The sequence below is a fragment of the Sander vitreus genome, chromosome 12 (genome assembly GCF_031162955.1).
Source record: "Sander vitreus isolate 19-12246 chromosome 12, sanVit1, whole genome shotgun sequence".
NCBI lineage: Eukaryota > Metazoa > Chordata > Actinopteri > Perciformes > Percidae > Sander > Sander vitreus.
The window spans coordinates 6,633,684-6,651,934 of record NC_135866.1 but is presented as its reverse complement, the minus strand read 5'-3'; the positions used below and the strand labels follow the sequence as shown (position 1 = coordinate 6,651,934).

Genomic DNA, 18,251 nt, shown 5'->3' with positions numbered 1-18,251 from the left:
AACATCAACTACAGCCAAATTTGATCTAAAGAGGGCCGGACCAGTACAACCATTGCATAATAACCAATTAATAACAACTCAAAATGTGCCCTTTTCTTTTAGTGTAAATGAACAATCTATTTACTAGACAGATGATAAACAGCCTGAGATATCTTAAGAAAAATGTTTATATATATATATATATTTAAATATGTCTGTTTTCAACTGTATTCTGGTCAAGATAGAACATTATATTTGTTGATAGTGGCACCAGATATTATTCCTTTATTATTATATCATGATTATTATTCCTTGAGAAAGGTGCCGTGAACACACCGAGCACACTGGCTTCCCATTTAGGCTACATCTGTGAAAAAATAGGAACTGGTCCATTTTTTGGGGAAAACCTGACACTCTTCAGTTATCTCCTTTTTGACAAAGACATTTTCCACGGATGGCTCCTGCATGGACGGTAGCCTACGCTTGACAGTGTGTAGCCCGTACGTAATAGCATAGCTAGCATGTAAGGCCTACTACTCTTATTAGGACAGTGCAATCCCCAGTGGACAAATAGGAAATATTGAAATTAATAACTTCTGCAAATGTCACACTTTACAGTCATCCAGTGGGCCAGATTGGATCCTTTGGGGGGCTTGTTCTGGCCCTTGGGCCGAATGTTTGCCAACCCTGAACTACAGGTAGCAATTAAACATTGAATACACCACACAACCGTTCAAAATATCAGCTTTTATTTATCCTTTAACTAAACAGGTTCAGAAGTAACAAGTCAACCTATATAATAATGTATAAAAATGTTATAAAAGAATCTCAAAAGGACAAGACAGACGTTACATGTATGTTCTTTGGCTACAGAAGCCTGCTGGAAGCCAGTGGTAGCAACATGTAGGCTGACACACTGGCTGAGGAGAGAAGCTTCAACTGACTACATCCGTGTAATGAAGAGGTATCAATGTCAAAAAAGCTCTGTCCATTTTAACAAAAAATAGAAACCTCTCAAAAAAGAGACAGCCGAACTAACTGAATATTTACCTCATGCAATGACATACAGCAAATTAGTTTTCCAGTGATTGTTTTCTGACTCAGATTAAACAAGCAACTGTAGCAGTAAAATGGACTACATATTCTTTTGCTCATAAAAAAAAGAAGCTTACAGTACATACATATGGTCCAAAGTAATGTGACAAATGGGAGGACCTGATATAAAAATACTGATCAACAACACTGAGTGAATAACTTACATCTAAACATCCTGTCACGCTCCAAATGCAGCCCTATCCAATACAGTGACAGTGTTAGCGCATATCCTGAGACTACAAGGTGAACTTGACTGTAAAAGCAAAGATCCAAGTACATTTTTGCACCCATCACACAAACGACCAATTCAAATCATCACAATAATAATAATGCTGAAGCTCCCCTTTGTCAAGCCGTATGGTCCAATTATATGACTGAACAACACGTTTATGCAGGACTAACTTGCATAGGCAGCACAACAGAAAAAAACTGAAAAAAATCTTAATTATGGGAACTGGGTATGGGAATGAATGGGAACATTCATCTTATGCAGCACTTTATTTTAATAACCATCAGATGAGTAAAAACTAAATAGGTCCTTAAAGATTTCAGTCAACAATTAAGTCATTTTAATCAATTTCAAATCAAAGTGTTTAAGGTTATGCATTTAGATTAAGGCGGTGGAGCTTTAAAAAAAAAAAAAAAAACTACTAGGAAAACAAACTTCTTCTCAGGATGGTATTTTTCATAATCTCACATTTAATTTTAAACTGGGATCTATAACCAACATAAAAAAGGATTTAAAGAACTTTACCATGGGTGAAAATGCTGCATCGTAGGCGCTAAAAAGCTCCAATAAATCGGTTCAAAATGAGATGATGGCCTAACATATAATTTGATACGTTCAATCCATAACTATAAAGAAACGAAAATGCTTAACAGAAAAAAAAAAGGAATATGAGAAAGTACAAGGGGGTGGTAATACATGTAGCATAATTCTGAAACATCTGCAGCAGAACATCGCTTTTGTTTTGAGTTTCTCCTGAACTGCTCACAAACGAGCACACTCGAAGGAGATGTCTGCCCGAGGCAAGAGGTACTCATAGCTGGGACTAGAGAAGGAGGAGACACTTATTTACCAAATTGGTAAGAAAATAAATGATAAACAAACATGTAATTGTCCATTGAATGTAGAAGCGAAATAAAAATACAAAAAAAAACTCTGAAGAAAACGGGGATGCCGAATCTTAGAATTTTTTTCCACCGAACCCTACGCTGGTCGACGTAATGGCGCCACCGCTGATTACGGGAAGGTGTTTACGTAGGTGGAGCGTTCAATGCGGCAGGCTGTGAGAAAGCGAAAATGGAACTGGGGAGCAGAAAAAGTGTTGTTTGGCAGTACTTTCAGTCAAAAGAAGGCCATTCAAGTCCAGCTACATGTTCAATGTGCAATGCCGATTTGTGTCGTGGTGGCGAGGACCCCAAACAATACACAACATCGCCGCTGTTAAAACATTCGGTATGAAACATCCAAAAGAATACGAGTTGTGCATGAAGGAATCTACAGACCGCAGCCAAAATGCAGCAACTTCAGGTACGGCAAAGGAAGGACTTCATTAATGTGTTTACTGTGTTAACGGACTGAGGACGGGAGTAGGATTCGGTTTCGGATTCGGCAGAATCTTAACCAGTGGGTTCTGTATTCGGCCGAACCTCAAAAATCTGGATTCGGTGCATCCCTAGAAGAAAGTGTCCCCCTCTCTTTTTATCATCCAAGATTTACCATTTAATGCCTGACCAACTACATTCTGTCAAAAACGCTTACAGTTTCATGATTAACTGGTCTGGAAATAAAAAGCATATCACTGGATTAAAAATTAGGTACAATATCGATTCACTGAAAGCCTACAGGTGCAGTGCGCTAATCAATTGCTTCCCCCTGAATAAATAGGGGTTGCTGTTTTTAAACAAAAGTTAAAAGCATAATAACACAAATACGGTGTGGTATGACGACAATGCCTCATCTTTATCAATGAACAATCAATGAATCTTTAAACACGTGTGCACTGAACCAGTAGACTTTGCAGTAAGCTGCTCCTGTCTAAACTAAACAAAGGTATAAATCATTTAATGCTCCGAATACAGGCTGTGTATACATGTCCTTAGCACCACCATTAACCTCCTGCAGGCGCTGGTTAATAGTTAGAAGTAATGAAGACACCGACAAGTCTAGGAGGCAGTGACTCCTTCCCACTCCACCAGGTACTGCACCTTGCCATCAAGGGTAACCCGTCGTGCCAGGACTTTGTACTTTTCCCCGCACGCCAGCCGCCCTGCTGCTCCGAAATAGCTGCTGATGGAGCTCTTGAGGTGGGAGAGCTGGCTGTTGGGGTCCATGCCGTGAACTATGTCTGTGGACTGCAGCCCTGGGAGGGGGCTCAGCATCTCCGTAGCTGAGAGGTTTGGCTCTGCATGGCTAGGAGGGGGGATCTCCATGTTGGGGGGCTGCAGGGCCCGTCGTGGCCGCCCACGTTTCCTTTTCAAGGGTGGAGCGGAAACAGGCATGATGCAGGCGGTCGTGCGGGTCTTGCTGGAGCTACAGAGGCTTGGGGGGTGTTTGATAGGAAAAGAGGAAGTAAAAAAAACTGATTTTAATTCTGAGGGGAATAACAAAAACAAAAAGTATACACAGGGGAATTACAAAAAACGAGAAAGAGTCTACAGCGGCTGTACTTGGGCACAACAGTGCATTGAAATAAAAGCTAAAATCAGCATGTTTACATGCTCCCAATGCCAACATGCTGATGTCAAACATACTGTATACAAGCCCGGGGACAACAGATGGAAATTAGCACTGTGACATTGTGCATTGGTGCAATATATTTATTGTCACCGTCTGTTTTTAATAAACCGATAAATTAAAAGAAGCAGGTAATGTTCACCATGTTTAAAATCTTAACACATCTTAACACAAGTTACAGCTGAGGCTGATGGGAATGTGGGAAAATAGTTTTTAAAAAGGCATGTAGTAGTATTAAAGTATAAGATCTATTGAAATTGTGACTTGATGACAAAGAAAAATGTAAGGGAATTGTCAATGTTTCTACCAAACTTAATGTTAATCTATTTAACAGTTTAAGAAAGTTTCCTCAAAAACCCAAATGTCAACCTCATGGTGGCACTAGAGGACCGGAAGTCAGGAGATCCATAACGTTTTTTTGTGGAAAGTACATGTCACAGCATACAGGTGCTGGTCATATAATTAGAATATCATGAAAAAGTTGATTTATGTCAGTAATTCCATTCAAAAAGTGAAATTTGTATATTATATTCATTCATCACACACACAGTGATACATTTCAAATGTTCATTTCTTTTAATTGTGATGATTAGAACTGACAACTAATGAAAACCCCAAATTCAGTATCTCAGAAAATTAGAATATTACTTAAGACCAATACAAAAAAGGATTTTTAGAAATGTTGGCCAACTGAAAAGGATGAACATGAAAAGTATGAGCATGTACAGCACTCAGTACTTAGTTGGGGCTCCTTTTGCCTGAATTACTGCAGCAATGCGGCGTGGCATGGAGTCGATCAGTCTGTGGCCCTGCTCAGGTGTTAGGAGAGCCCAGGTTGCTCTGATAGTGGCCTTCAGCTCTTCTGCATTGTTGGGTCTGGCGCATCATTCTCTTCACAATACCCCATAGATTTTCTATAGGGTTAAGGTCAGGCGAGTTTGCTGGCCAATTAAGAACAGGGATACCGTGGTCCTTAAACCAGGTACTGGTAGCTTTGGCACTGTGTGCAGGTGCCAAGTCCTGTTGGAAAATGAAATCTGCATCTCCATAAAGTTGGTCAGCAGCAGGAAGCATGAAGTGCTCTAAAACTTCCTGGTAGACGGCTGCGTTGACCCTGGACCTCAGAAAACACAGTGGACCAACACCAGCAGATGACATGGCACCCCAAACCATCACTGACTGTGGAAACTTTACACTGGACTTCAAGCAACGTGGATTCTGGGCCTCTCCTCTCTTCCTCCAGACTCCAAAGGAAATGCAAAATGTACTTTCATCAGAGAACATAACTTTGGACCACTCAGCAGCAGTCCAGTCCTTTTTGTCTTTAGCCCAGGCGAGACGCTTCTGACGCTGTGTCTTGTTCAGGAGTAGCTTGACACAGGGAATGCGACAGCTGAAACCCATGTCTTGCTTACGTCTGTGCGTGGTGCTTCTTGAAGCACTGACTAAAGCTTCAGTCCACTCTTTGTGAATCACCCCCACATTTTTGAATGGGTTTTGTTTCACAATCCTCTCCAGGGTGTGGTTATCCCTATTGCTTGTACACTTTTTTTCTACCACATCTTTTCCTTCCCTTCGCCTCTCTATTAATGTGCTTGGACACAGAGCTCTGTGAACAGCCAGCCTCTTTAGCAATGACCTTTTGTGTCTTGCCTTCCTTGTGCAAGGTGTCAATGGTCGTCTTTTGGACAGCTGTCAAGTCAACTAGAACTAGACTGAGGGACCATTTAAAGGTCTTTGCAGGTGTTTTGAGTTAATCAGCTGATTAGAGTGTGGCACCAGGTGTCTTCAAAATTGAACCTTGTCACAATATTCTAATTTTCTGAGATTTTGGAGTTTTCATTAGTTGTCAGTTCTAAATCATCAAAATTAAAAGAAATAAACACTTGAAATATATCAGTCTGTGTGGAATGAATGTATACATTATACAAGTTTCACTTTTTGAATGGAATTACTGAAATAAATCAACTTTTTCATGATATTCTAAAATTATATGACCAGCACCTGTACATCCAATAGCTGTTTAAATATTTGAGTCTGGACCAAAGCCACAGATCAACAGACAGAATGACTGACACTGCCCTCCATAGAACCATAGATGTCATAGTAAAAAGGGTTAGATCTTGCAATTCCATAGCAGGCAAACCTGGACTGTCTTGAAATGCTAGTTGAGGTAGTTTCTGTGGTGCTCAGGGCTCCTATTGATTCCACATCTGAAGACAGCAGAGACCTCTCACTCCTAGTGTTGTGGGGGCGGTAAAATGAGGATAACAAAAAAAAACTGTAATAATTATACAGAGGACAGAAAGACGCTGCTGAAAGTTAGTTAAACTCACTGTACATAAAACTGAATCAAATGTATCAGAGTAAATTAATCTGCAACAACTTTGATAAATCAATCGTTTTAGTCAACCAAGCAAAAAATACCAAGGACAAAACAAGCACTTTAAAAAGACATCACCATGGGCTGATGGGATCTAAAGAAAATGAAAACAGCTGTTCGTTGCAGCCTGAACAGTACGGTAGCTTCACCACTTACTTGATAGAGGTTAAGTGATCCAATGTGTGGAGCTCCAGTGGTAGAGGCTTTCTCACTTCCTGTCAAAGACAAGAACACTTTTTTCTCAGTGGGTTTCCTTTTACAGTTTCTCTATATCCCCAGAAAAAGTTACAGTTTGAGAGTTTGTGAGCTCAGACCTATACATAGGAAGGAAACAATACCGGCACCTCTCAACAACTATGTACACAACCAGCTCACGCCTACTAACACCCACCCACGACCCCACCCCCACACCCACCTGGGATAAGAGTTCACTGTGTTGTGGTTTAGCCAGAGTCTCCAGAGAATGTGCTCCTTGCTTCCTCTTTTTCTTCTTCTTCTTTTTCTTCTTTTCTGTGCCATTGGTTAAAGTACTGCAAGCTCTAGAGCAGCAACAACAACAACAACAGTTTCACACGCAATGACTGTTGTGCCATTGGTAACACTACAACTGTTAAGCAGTCACTAATTATGAAAGAAATGACATGGTGCATTAAAAACGCAGCTTTTTTTGAACGTTGTATCAGTTTTCTCATTTTACACCATCAGTCCAACACAAGCAGTTCAAATTCAAGAGCTTACAGCGAATGGGTGGACGTCCCACCCAAAAGTTTGAAAACATTTCACTTCAGAACTTTAAATGTAGGTTTTCCATCTTACCTCATGCCAGCCAGAGCCTTGGTGGACTTGCATCCTTTGATAGTGATCTCGTGTGAAGCCCTCTCCATCATTCTGCTGGTCGGCTCATCCGAGTTGGGTGGAGCAGGAGGGAAACGGATCCTCAGCCCAAACAAGTGCTTCTTTTTCTTAACTTCCTTCCCTGACATGAACCTGGAAGAGAACCCAGACAGTTGGGAGTTAAGAGAGAGACATGGTTGAACAGACAAGGGGGGGGGGGGGTGCTCCCCACGAAAATTTGAGCGCTGAAGACTATTTCCTGCATTCTGGTAAATTGTTATGGACAAATTTGTGCTTTTTCTGCATCAATTTAATGGTGAACTGAAATGTCTTAACTTATGTAAAAGAAAACAGAAAATCCAGGCGTCAGGTCAAGATATAGTGGAATACAATGCAGTAAGGCTCTCATACATTCTGTATTGCTTTAAAATATTCTCATTTAATGTTATCACTGCTGAGTCATCACACATGTAGGCATGATTTTCATGCCTACATGTGTTTCAAGTCATTTGTCCACAGGGCTACAATGCTTCACAAAAGGGATGAGGAGAGAGAGACTTCTGTCTGTCTGCCTCTCCTCCCTCTCCACCACATCCACTTATAATCTAAGTTCCAATTTATGAAATTGCCATTAACACTTCTAGAAGGAAACTTGAAAAATATAACTTTACTGGGTTTTGAGACTTTTTTTTTTTTTAAAAGAAAAAAAAGTGTCTTAATATCAGACATCTTTTCTTCAGGTTCCTCCATGGTTATCATCCATGCATAGCTGCGGCTTCTTTCCGTTTGATGGAAAATTGCAACCATTGTTTTTGTGGTTGCATACTGTCACCTACTTTACCAGAGGCATTGTTGTCAAAATAATAGTGCTCCACTACTTTGATGTTTATAAAGTGGGGGGAACAAATGCATGTCTGCTAATATTGGGGGGGACATTTCCCCTGCGTCCTCCCCAAAGCCCACTCCTATGGAAAGTGTTAACCAGTAAAAGGGATAACTTACATGCTGCTGTTGTTGTTTAATGCTTCCAGAACACATTGATATCGCTCTGATCTGGGAGTGTTGGCGAGCTGCAAGGGGGGGGGGGGTCACCAAACAGGAAAGACAGGGTGCAAGAAAAGAAAAGGTAACTCAGAAAATCAACACCATATGGTTTCAAAAACTAATTTGGCAGCACGGGATAAATCAAAAATAATTAACCCTCAAGAACAAGCTAACAATGTGGTTTCCACTTAACTTTGGTGCATTAAGCAGATACATAGTCTGGAAACCGTTAAGGTGCAACAGGTTGCCAATTCCTAACATCCTGTGCCAAATCAAAAACATACATACTACACAAATTAAAAACTTAAACAATAAGTGTCTTTATGTTCAGTAGAAAACTCAAAAAAACTACTGTGCAAAGAACATAAGAGTGTGAGAGTGTGTGTGTGTGTCCAGAATCAGTGGTGAGTTACAAATTAAAGTTTGTGAATAGTCACACGTAACGTAAGGAGTCGTGTCCTCACCTCCCCCAGCTGCAGCAGCTCCCAGGTATCATTGATGTAAGACATCAGGTGCATCTCAGAGTCAAAGTACTTCTTCTTGTGGATCACACTCAAGTTGTACAGGCTCAGGTGTGTGACATCCTCCCTGAAACATTTCAGTAAAAGCTGTGTTGTCTTTACTTAGTCTGGTTCCAAAATATTATTATTAAAAAGAAAATGCAGGAATTGAGAGAGGCGATAAGGCACAGCCATTGTAAAAAAACAAATAAGATACATATCTAAAAAAGGCACTACTTTGGGAAGACGGGCAATCACATCATTGTTTATTAAATAGTATACCGTTTAAGGAAGGCCATCTGTGTCAAAGCTAAATATACATCTTCAGCTTTACTTACCAGCTAAGGGGCAGTCGGCTGAGGAACTCTGGTCCACCATTGCAAACGGAACAAATAAACAGATAAAACCTAGTTACACAAACACAAAAACATGTCATCTTGTTATGCTGCAAACTGAGTCGGTGACCACAGAGCATGGCAGAAAATGCTACACAAAGCAATAATACAAGATAATGTATTATTTTGATTATGAAAATAATTATTTTTATGATTTCAAATTGTTTGATGATAAAAAAAAAAACAAAGTGGAGTGGAGTAGTATCATTTCCGCCACTGAATTCATTTCCTTTGGTAGGGCAGCTCTGAGTAAATGCGGAAAACAAAGATTGTCTAAACCACAATTTTTTTTTTTTTTTTTTTTTAAAAAGGTTGTTTTCAGTCATTTTAACTTTTAATGTTTGTTTCACCAGTAAGAACTGGTATCATAGCATGAAGCAGTACTGCTGCTATTGTTAGCTGCAGTTTCATATACTTTGCACACTAAGCTCAAATGATGGTTAAACTGTTGACTGGATGTTCAAGGTGTGCAAATAATTTCATCAGACGGCCCTGCCATTGTGAAACATACACACACAGTGGTATTCGCACCTATCTCCGTAGAGCATGGGCATCTGTAAGCAATGTAGACACGCCTCATGGAACCACTGCTCACACTCGTTACACTGCAGCATCTTCAGGTACCAACTTCAAAGAAAAAGAGAACTGTTAGCTGTACCAGGGTACGTAAAAATAAACAGAAGGAAATTGTTTACCGTGTGTTTTTTAAAGTACGTAACATGTTACTCACTCTCCTGGACCTCCACAGTAGCAGTAGCACTGCTGGATATTAGTCTTGTGGCCCTGGTTCCAAACTAGTTCGTCCAAAATGTATGGGAAGGACAGGTGCAGATCTATATGCTGCTGCTGCTGCTGCTGCTGCTGCTGCAGCAGAAAGCCTTTAGCAGACGCTCCCCTCATGTGTGCACCCCCCCTCTGTAAACCGCACAGACAAAAAGCATGTTTACCCAAACATAAAACTATGTACACATATAGGTATATACGACATTAACTCCAAAGATTATCTTGGACTCTATAGTCTCTTATCTCCATTGTGCTTTACTGTTAAAGCAGAGCAAATAATGAGTCTCACAAAATAGCAGGGCTGTAGTACTCGAGTCCGGACTCGAGACGCTTTTGTTGTCTCGGACTCGGCAAATATTGTAGTTGGTCTCGACCAAGTCCAGCACTGTATGCTTTTGTTCTAAAGTAACTTCCTCCTTCAAAACAAAATCACTGACCAAGCACGCTCGTTCTGAAAACATCTATTAGTTTAATTCAAAATCCATCTGGAACAGGCGTTGGATTGGTCGCCTGGTACACACCTGGCTGCATCATATGCCTCAATCATCAGGCATCAATCATTTTCTATTTTGGCCACGAACACAATGTCAGCGAGCACTTTGTACTATGAATGTACTATGAAGAATGGGAACATTTCCATGTGAAGTAAATAATATGGCCTAAATTGATCCTATAGTGTGTTACTCTGCACTTGCTTATTGATTATTACAAATAATAAAGCAAAATGATCATCTTAAAATAGATATACAGTCTCTCACTTCACATAAATTATGAACAGGCAAGTGAGTGGTCTTGAAGGAGGACTCTTTTCTTTTTTTTCTGTTTCGGTACTGACTTGGACTTGAACCTCTTTGGACTCGGTCTCGATTAGTCCTGGTCTTGGACTCGACAAAGGTGGACAGCCCTGCAAAATAGCGATCAATACTACCTAAAGGTTTCATGTATTTATACTCAAAACAAAAGCTGTACCTTAGGTATAGAAGTGAGCACACACTCTGAGCAGAGCCACTTGTCATCAGAGTCAATGACAGAGGCATCAATGACGGGGGTGTGGCACAGCTGATGGTAGCCTAAAAGACAATGAATGAAATTAATTACATGCATCTGCCATCTACTGGATCACTCGTTGAAGAAGACAAATGCCCTTAATGACCAGAGATTAGAGTTCAATAGGTAGATATACAAAGAATGGATAAGTAAGAAAACGCTGGCTGAACACACAGGATAACAAAAGAACAGCGCTATCTGCTGCGTTCAAGGTCAGTTATAAGAGCATCAGGGACAATGGACAGTACCTTGTCCACACTTGTCACAAATGACAATTTCATTAGGTTCATCTGAAGTTTCATCCTGGCATATAGAGCACACAATGTCATCGTCCTCATCGTCTTCATCATCTTCATCCCCTGAAATGGACAAAAATATTGTTGTGACAGAGTAAAGGCTAGCTAAGCACCTCAAATAGTGTTTAAAGTTCAAGTGCTTATTGAAAGTAGTGCCAACCAGTGCTGGGCGGTATAACAGTTCATACCGGTATTCATTTCCCAAATTATATGAATTTTTCATATGCAGTAAGAGCCAGGAGAGCGCTCCGGCAGAGGTAAACTGCGAGTGATTTGAGAACGGGACCCCTGTTAACCACATAGCCTTCCCAGTCATGGTAGTAACTTTATAACAATGAATAACCCACAACTAACTCTCTTCAGCAGGACAAAACCATAGCACACAACAATTTGTGAGACAAACCATTTGTAACACTAATAATTGTACATTTACAAATGTTTTGAAATGGACAAAAAAAAGATTGTTGTGACAGTAAAAGGCTAGCTGAGCACCTCAAATAGTTTAAAGTTTAAGTGCTTAAAATAGTGCTGCCAAGTGCCAACTGTAGATTATCCTGATTAATCCTGAAACACCATTTCTGAATAGACTCATTCAATGAAAATGAATGTCTCTTTTCAGAAACGGTGATCTCAATAGTAAGAATACCAGGCTTTTGTACCTGTAACCACACCAACACACACTACGTTTAGATGCGCGTAATATTCCAGTTCTTGCCCTTATTCCGAAAAAGACGATATTCCGACTAAACTGTTTACATGGCTAATGAAAGTGAATATTCCACTAGTATTCCTGTTTACATGTAGCCATGTAAAATACGTTTTTTTTCAAAGTTGACCAGCGGTGGCGGAGACTTGTTGGACCGTGTGAACACAGCCTCCCTCTTTCATTCCTTCAACCAGCTTCTTGAAAATGTCGGGATAGCGATGTGTGCGACTATCCAAAAACCTGTTGATATCCAAGTCTTTGATAATGTTTAAAAGTAGCTGTGTTTCTCCTTCTTATCGGGTCTACAGCCTTGCAAACTGTTGGCTGGTTGGTTTGTTTACAGCAACCATAGCAACGCACAGAGCTGACCATAAGCTTTAAACAGGCAAGAGGCCGTAAACTGCAGTAAAAACCCAGATTGAGACGCATATTCCGAACGCGCTGTATACATGTCCAAAGAATGCCTCTAAAACCTGAATAATACCGGAATATCCCACGTCTTAATCGGAAAATGCTATATTCAGAAAAAGGCCTTATACAGAATATCCAACCGCAATATGCTGTTTACATGACCTGTTTAAAATTCAGAATAATAGTGGAATATTGGTGTGCATGTAAACATACTGAGTGATGGCAGGGTTTAGTTAAAACACTGCAAGTACATTTTTACTGGGCATCACTGCAGCAAAGTGAGAACTTCAGCCACTGGAGGTCAGCAGTAAACAAGGCATTTTAACCAGCACTACAATGTGTACATACAGCTGTGCAGCAACATGTGGATCAGCTCAGTAGTCAAGATCGAAAAATAAATATACAACCACATAGTGGATATTTGTCAAGAAATGTTAAAAAAAATTTTTAATCCACCAAAAATCATGTTATGCCTTATTATGAAGCAAATCTGTGTCATATTTGCATTTTAACTGATCTAGACGCCAGCCTCTCTGTGCATCTACCCTATCCTCATCTGGACTTGTGTTGTCTGATGACAGACACTGGACAGTTTAACTGCCAGCAACAAGAGTAGGGAGATAAGTAAGGCAGGAGAAGGCAGACGAGGGTGTGGACATCAAAATACTAATCCAAGAATTCAAACAAAATTACTATTGACTGTACAGAACCTAAGGTGCAGTTGTTGAGAGGCAATACAATAGCATATCCTCCTTTCAAATACCTGCAAATGATCAAGGACTGCCTTTTTATTCAATAGTGAGAGCCACATATTTTACAAACAAGTAGATGTTGAAGTTGAAGGAACTTACCTGTCTGGATATCCTTCCACAGAACCCAGGACTTTGACCGATCCTCAAAAACCACAAAGCATCGCTGCTTGTCCTGATCTATCTGAAGGAGAAAACAAAAATAGATTTGTGTCTTCCTAAACACTACACTGTTCTTAAAGCCTAAATAGTGCCCAGGCATCCCACATCTTCACACTAGTCCAGCAATATATTACGTTTCGTGTCACATACGACTAATTCAGAGGACTTTGCCAGGTAGACGCTATGCGTCCTATGACCAAATCTGCTAAGTACAATCTAAATATTAAGCTCAGTCCACACCAAGCGACTTTCAAAGTCGTCAGACCGCTGTACTGTTCACACTACACAACTAGCTCTCTCGTAATTCTCTGTAAAAACAGTATTTGTGGTTTTTACACATGACCAGTGACAGGGGGTCACACGTTATATCTCACGCAAGAAGTGACATGGGACATGACCTAATACCATGCATGAGACAGGATTTCTTTTGTTCTAACAATGGATGTCCACCAGAAACAAGCACTCAAGTTCAAGTTTCCTCTAGGTGCAACAACTTTGGACCGTGTTACAAATGAAACACATACAGTAAAGTTCCTATTGTTACAGGCGACCCCTCCCCTAGGTTTCCCCTCAACACAGTCAGACATAAGTGTGATTTATGGTTGTGCGGAGGCTCTACGCAGAGCTTTCACCGTAGCCTACCTAAGTGGCCTGAAGTTTATACTTGCGCGGCGTGTGTGTGGGGAGTGTGAAGTAAAGCGAGGGAGAAGTGAGAGAGTGACGATGATTAGCTTCGGAGCGAGTAGCGACTCTAGAGTCATAGTGAGAGAAACAAAGCGTCTCCCCTTTGCTTTCTGACCACGGTGGGAAATCTGTAGCAGGAAAACGTTAACCCTCTCCTTGATTTCATGTTTATGGAGAAGGAGAACCAGGAAATGAGTCGGGGGGGAATGCAACGCTGCCAAGACACGACGTGCGTCACCGCAACATGTTACATTTTTCGAGAGGCGCAGGTCAGGCTACGCCGTAGGGTCCTACGTACGTAGCCACGGCGTCGATTTTATGCAGAAGTACAAATCACAATATAGCGCTTGAGTGCCAAGCCTATGCCAATTTGCCTTTGATCTGGGGCTTTTGTCGGGGAGCTCCAAAAAGTCAGTGAGTGGAGAATCAGGCCTACAATCATGTAGTGTGAACTAGGCATTAGTAACAGCTGATGTTTTATAAATAAGTGAAATAAAACGGCCAGGAAAGATAAAAAAAAAAGTCAAATGTATGCACTTGAAGGACTCCTTAGGGCCATTTCCTGTGTTTTGTGTATCTGGTGTGCTGGAGTATGTGGTGGTACTGTGATATAAAAACTAATTTTAGTAGCAAAAGGAGTGTTTCCCCTCACACTAACCTTGGTGATTGTCCCCAAGTAAAACAAGCCATCTGACCACCGGGCCAAGACGTCCTGTCCCTCTGTGAACCTGTCAGACATGTCGTCCTCTCCATACTCCCCCCTAGCAGAAAGGCTTGACGGGGGCAAGGACACAGCCTGCTGCTGCCGCTGGGGGAGAGCTCTGTGATGGACAGACAGGTGATCAACAACCCCTGAGTCTCTGGGCGGGGGGGGGGGGACGGGGGGAAGAGAGAGAGATGAGAGACAATAGGAAATTAGATTAATCATTATTACCGTAGTTTCAGGAGACATGGCATTATTATCACCAATTCCCAGTCTGTGTGCTGCTAACAGTGTGCTGGGCATTTCATTTAACAACCAATAATTATGTAGGCAAGCATAAATGTAACAATAGATAATAATACATAATAATGATAACTTCATGGAGAGTAAGGGTAAAAATGCCAGTACAAGACAGGCTAAGCTTTTCACACAGGCCGTTTTATTTTTTATTTTTTAATAAATCAAGTCAATTTTATTTATATCACAAATTTGCCTCAAGGGGCTTTACAATCTGTACAGCATATGGCACCCTCTGTCCTTAGACTCTCACTCTCGCTAATGATACCTCTGCTTTGTGGCTTAAATATAGGAATACTACATTCAACACTATGATTTTGACCATCAATGAAATTCCTTTGTAACAGCCAATAGGAATTATATGGAGATATATCTGAATCGCTACTGAAATACTGTCGCTACTGAAATACTGTCATCACACACATTAAAAAACAATGGCTGAAAATGAAACGCATGCCATTTCCCCTCCAGTGGATACACACAACAGGTGATTCTACTCATAATTAGTGCTAGTTGGTAATTAACCACAGCCATGCAGTCAGTAAGATGGCTGCAGGTCAATGCTGAGTATTTCTATAGCCTTTCCGACATCAAAAACTAAAGTAAACGCAAAGATTGCTATACATTTTGAACACACAGCTACATATAAACTGACAACTGGATGTCAGTGTCATTTATATTTATGCAAATTAACACCTGATATTTGTATCTTTATGAACATTATTCATTAAGTTAGAGATTGTAGATTTTAAAAATGTTTCTATTCTCCTTTAGCCAATGCCCGTACATCCGTGATTCCCTTTGTTCGAATACTGAGTGAAAATGGTCAATATTAGCTAGCCCCTAACGAGGATAAAGGGCCAGTTTGAGATAACGTCGAATACTGAAATGTCTCGTAATATGAAATAGCTAGCAGACAGGCCTGATTGTTAGCATGAATAATCCACATGAAAAGCGGTAACCTCCGGAGAGGTCGCTGACCGTCGGACCCACACCCCCCGAAAAGGAGGAAAACATGATGACAACAATACCTCATTCGGTCACCTCCGCTTCTTCAACAAATGACTCGTACAACAAAAAAAACTAAATGGGAATGACCGCTGTTATCCCGCTTCTTCTGTAGTTGAATCTATTTCAAAAGTATATCGCGGAAACTTGCGGGGCTCTGGCCTTCTTCAGAAGATAACAAACGGTTCATTTTCCCCAAGCACGTTCGCCATTTTGGTTTCCCGCTGATGATCGGGGGAGTGCATTATGGGAAGCGTTAGACGAAGAAATGCAGTTTAAAATAAAAAAAATAAAAATAAAAACCTGAAACCGTCACTAAATTGGTTTAAAAATGAATTAAATCTCTACAAATACTAGCTGATTCAAACCAGCTAATACAAAAAAAAATTCTATGTCTCAATTTGTTTTGTTTTGAATAAGACAAAATGTTTTGGCCTGCATTATTTATTCATTTAATTGGATCTGCTAGAAAAATGACTCATTTACTGATAGGCTCTCACAATACAAATGCTGTGTGCTATATTGATTGAGGATTGTTACATGCTGGAAGGTGATAATGTAATGCGATAGTGTAATGCCTTGCCTTAGGTATATTTACTTTCCTTATGTATAGTATTAGGCTACATTACATACATATGACTCAAATCCTGATGTCATAACTTCCAAATTATCATCTGATCTTCAGTTCTTACATGACTGAAAAAAAGAACCTTGATAAAAAGCTTGCGTTTCCCCCAGAAATAGTAGCTACAACACTCCGGCCAGATATGGTCCTGTGGTCTCCAACAACAAAGCTGGCATATGTTGTGGAATTAACAGTACCATGGGAAGATGGGGTTGAAGAGGCTTATTAATGGAAAAAGAACAAATACTCCGACCTGGCAACTGAAGCATCTCAGGGCGGCTGGAAGACCAGCATCTTCCCAGTAGAGGTGGGATGCAGAGGATTTGTTGCTACATCTACCACCAGTTTGTTGAGAAAAATAGGGGTGAAGGGTCCCTCCCTCCAACAGGCCATCAAGTCCATGTCAAGTGCTGCCGAGAAAAGCAGTAACTGGCACAGGATCAAGCGTAAGGACCCCAACTGGGCATCAAGGTAGAGACAGATGGTATGCGGTCAGGCCTAGGCCCGACTAAGGGAGAAGGACGCCCCTGCCATGCAGAGCCCATCAGGGATATGGAGGGTATGGCATGGAGGGGGGTGTACCTGGGACGCTGGGTACACTGTTGAGCCCTCTGGAGACGTTGTGGGCTTCAATCAACGAAACGTCGATGAAGCAGGGTGCCCACCTGATGACCCCAATGACATACCTCACCCTCCTTTTCACCACTCCACACCGACTGCTGCTGTCAAGAGTTTCCTACTAAAGGGATTGAAACATCTAGTTCTATTAGCTTTAATAGAAACAATACGAGACCAGTACGCCTCACTAGGTCACTTTCACAGGCATTCATTCCAGTCCCCCCATACAAAAACAACTGTGGTCAGAAATCCTTTTTTTATACATACACCAAAATTTGGAATGACATTCCCCATCACATCAGAACACTACCATCCATCACATCTTTCAAAAAGGCACACAAACTGTTCCTTACCTCAACAGTTACACTTGCACACATTGATTGTTGATGTATTGTCCATATTGTTGTTTTTAGTTGTCTGTATCTGTCTAGCCCATGCTAATGTCCTGTATGTGTGTTTCTGTCTTTATATGCTGCAGAACAGGAACCTGCTTGAAACCAGTTTTTAAACTGAGTCAGGCCCGTTTTAAACTGTAACTTACTGTTACTTTTAATCCTTTCCTGTATAATAAATTAAATAAATGGCCTTCTACCTATTTATGTATGTATTATTGGGTACTGTCAATATAGCCTTGATGTTTTGAATATGATTATATTGTTTTTGACAAATGCAAACTTCATATTCCTAAATTGTAATGAATTGTCATGAATAAAGCTGCTACCTTTATTTGTTACAAGTTGAATTAATTTACATTCAATTTATTTTTTTGATTAATTGAATTAGTGAAGCTAAGTGAGCTTTAATCTACTTGCTTTATTTACTATAATGAGACCTAATACATATATTTATTTTTAACCTTTAATCGTTTTGAAATGATTTGTATTACACGTGTGGCTTAGTTCATTATTGAGTGCGTTAGCCTACATGTTTTGTCATTCAGGAGGTTTTTCCGAGTGTAGTCAGTCACATATGAAAGTCTTTTACCCATTTCCAGCTATCAAGTTCAACTGGGTGGCTTAACTGAAATACACTGTAATTAACTGAAGTGGGAGGTGTGACTCCACGTGCGTGCCCTTTGTCCTACGTTTGTCAGGGCGCCTCGCCCATTTTGTGAGTTTCTTTTCTGTAATTCAGACTCCTGTAGGATGCTAGCAGGGGACAGCTCATTGGTGCATGTGGATGAATGCTTTTA

At 40.6% G+C, this 18,251-nt stretch overlaps 1 protein-coding gene across 1 annotated transcript; it reads right to left on the bottom strand.

Annotated features, from left to right (window-relative positions):
- Positions 1-711: 711 nt before the first annotated feature.
- Positions 712-16,037, bottom strand: mtf2 (metal response element binding transcription factor 2). The gene is made up of 15 exons (XM_078263780.1): positions 15,840-16,037; positions 14,467-14,668; positions 13,065-13,146; positions 11,049-11,159; positions 10,723-10,823; positions 9,701-9,885; positions 9,502-9,597; positions 8,914-8,982; positions 8,540-8,663; positions 8,034-8,101; positions 7,014-7,184; positions 6,613-6,736; positions 6,354-6,412; positions 5,961-6,053; positions 712-3,619 (listed from the first exon to the last, which is right to left on the bottom strand). The coding sequence occupies exons 1-15, from the start codon at positions 15,842-15,844 to the stop codon at positions 3,244-3,246; spliced, it is 1,866 nt and encodes a 621-aa protein (XP_078119906.1). The 5' UTR covers positions 15,845-16,037; the 3' UTR covers positions 712-3,243.
- Positions 16,038-18,251: the final 2,214 nt, after the last annotated feature.